This window comes from Frankliniella occidentalis, unplaced genomic scaffold, assembly GCF_000697945.3.
Source record: "Frankliniella occidentalis isolate FOCC.00 unplaced genomic scaffold, Focc_3.1 Scaffold5861, whole genome shotgun sequence".
NCBI classification, from domain to species: Eukaryota; Metazoa; Arthropoda; class Insecta; order Thysanoptera; family Thripidae; genus Frankliniella; species Frankliniella occidentalis.
The window spans coordinates 1-1,937 of record NW_026272896.1 but is presented as its reverse complement, the minus strand read 5'-3'; the positions used below and the strand labels follow the sequence as shown (position 1 = coordinate 1,937).

Here is a 1,937-nt window from a genome sequence, read left to right as displayed (position 1 = left end):
GACACCAGCATGCACGTGCAAGTAGAGATGCATCCGTCTCAAGGTGGGCTGCACAAGAAGAGCCTGCAACAGGAGAAGGCGGGTGTAAGTGAAAGGTCGACAGAATGCATTTTATCCAAGGAGCGTGGTGCCGTATGGATGTCACTATTATGCATGTTGCTATGACCATCTACAACATCGTTACCTTTAAAAACCAAGTACAATGAAAACAAATTGATAATTATGTATTATTATTTTATTGATAACAAACTGACATTTATTTTACGCCAAAATTACATAATTTACACAAAATACCAACTGAAACAGTCAAGGACAAAGTAAGTCTCGATTAACAAGCAAAATAATAATCAATACCGAAAATAGCTTGTTCTTGATAGTTCTCGTGTGTAGCAGCTTGTGATCAATCATGCAAAAGACCTTCATAGTTCTTCATCTTGGCCAGAGAAATGTGTCCCTAATGGCTTAAACGATGGAAAATATGGTTTATCAAAAGCGTCTCATGTGGACATTAGATACACATTTTTCAGAGGTCCTCACATGGTAAGCAAGATTCCTTTTCTGTTTAAAACGCTAGTGACAGATGTCACATTCATATGGTCTCGCAGTGTGGGTTCTGATGTGCTGAGCAAGATTACTTTGATCACTAAACCGCTTGTGACAAATGTCACATTCAAATGGTCTCTCACCAGTGTGGGTCCTGACATGCTTTGCAAGATCATATTTCTTGCTAAAATGCTTATTACAAATGTCACATTCATAAGGTTTCTCTTCAGTGTGGGTCCTGACATGCTGAGCAAGATTACCTTGAGAACTAAACCGCTTGTGACAGATGTCACATTCATATGGTCTCTCAGTGTGGGTTCTGACGTGCTGAGCAAGATTACTTTGATCACTAAACCGCTTGTGACAAATGTCACATTCATATGGCCTTTCACCAGTGTGGGTCCTGATGTGCCTAGCTAGAACGGCTTTCCGTGTGAAACACTTCTGACAATCATTACACTTGTACGACTCCTGTCCGCCGTGAACACGTCCTCTCTGCCTCCGCTTCACTTGGTCCTGATGCTGCTCTGGACAGCTATTGCCCTCGCCCGCCTCTCCTCCACTGCCGGCCTCCTCGCCAACATCCTCGGGGTGCTGCTGCAGGGCCTCGCCGTCCTGCCGGTTGCTCTCAGGGTGCTGCTCGAGATCCTCGTCGTCCTGGTGTTCGCCCTTTCCTCCGTCCCGGCTCGCTTTGCTCAGGCGGGTGCGGAGCGAGTAGCTTTCCGCCTCTAGAAGCTGGCCGTCCTCGACGCTGCCGGAACTTTCCGTACCGTCGGCCACAGTCACTGCATGGTGCAGTGTAATCTTCTGGTCCGCGGCCACTTCATTTGCCCGATGCAGCGGGTCGGTGGGGCGCGGGGGGCGGTCTGCGGGCGTCGGCCCGCTCGGTATGCCGGAGTCAGCGCCTGCAACAGCACAGAAATACCAAGAGAACGCTAGCGAGGAAACACAATATCGCCATCAATTAAATTTAGTTTTTAAGCAGTGACAAGACGGAAAAAAGACATGTTGGCGCCGCACCTTCTGGGCCATCGTCGTTCAGATTGAGCTCCTCGTGGAGTGAGGTCTTCTCGTCCACGGCGTCCAGCTTCACCTCGTGCAGTGGACCAGTGGGGTGCGGAGGGCGGTCTGTGGGCGCTGTCTCTCTCGCTGTGCCGGGGTCAGCGGCTGCAACAGCACGAGAACATCGTCAGAAAGCCTAAGAGTGGCGATAGGGTAAGGAGCCCCACCGACACCAGCGTGCACGTGCAAGTAGGGAGACATCAGCCTTCGAGTTGGGGCAGCACAAGAAGAGCCTGCAACAGGAGAAAGCGGGTATTAGTGGACAGTCGAACGAATGCGTTATGCCCCAGGAGCGTGGTTCCGTACAGAAGGGGGAGGGGAGCTAGAAGAAG

At 50.1% G+C, this 1,937-nt stretch overlaps 1 protein-coding gene across 1 annotated transcript; it reads right to left on the bottom strand.

Moving 5' to 3' along the window:
• Nucleotides 1–570: 570 nt before the first annotated feature.
• LOC113208736 (zinc finger protein 782-like) lies at nucleotides 571–1,838 on the bottom strand (the record flags this gene model as incomplete). Its single annotated transcript, XM_052277130.1, has 3 exons — nucleotides 571–1,448; nucleotides 1,564–1,710; nucleotides 1,773–1,838. Coding segments are annotated over 3 exons (1,091 nt in total), but the record flags the coding sequence as incomplete, so codon positions are not given.
• Nucleotides 1,839–1,937: the final 99 nt, after the last annotated feature.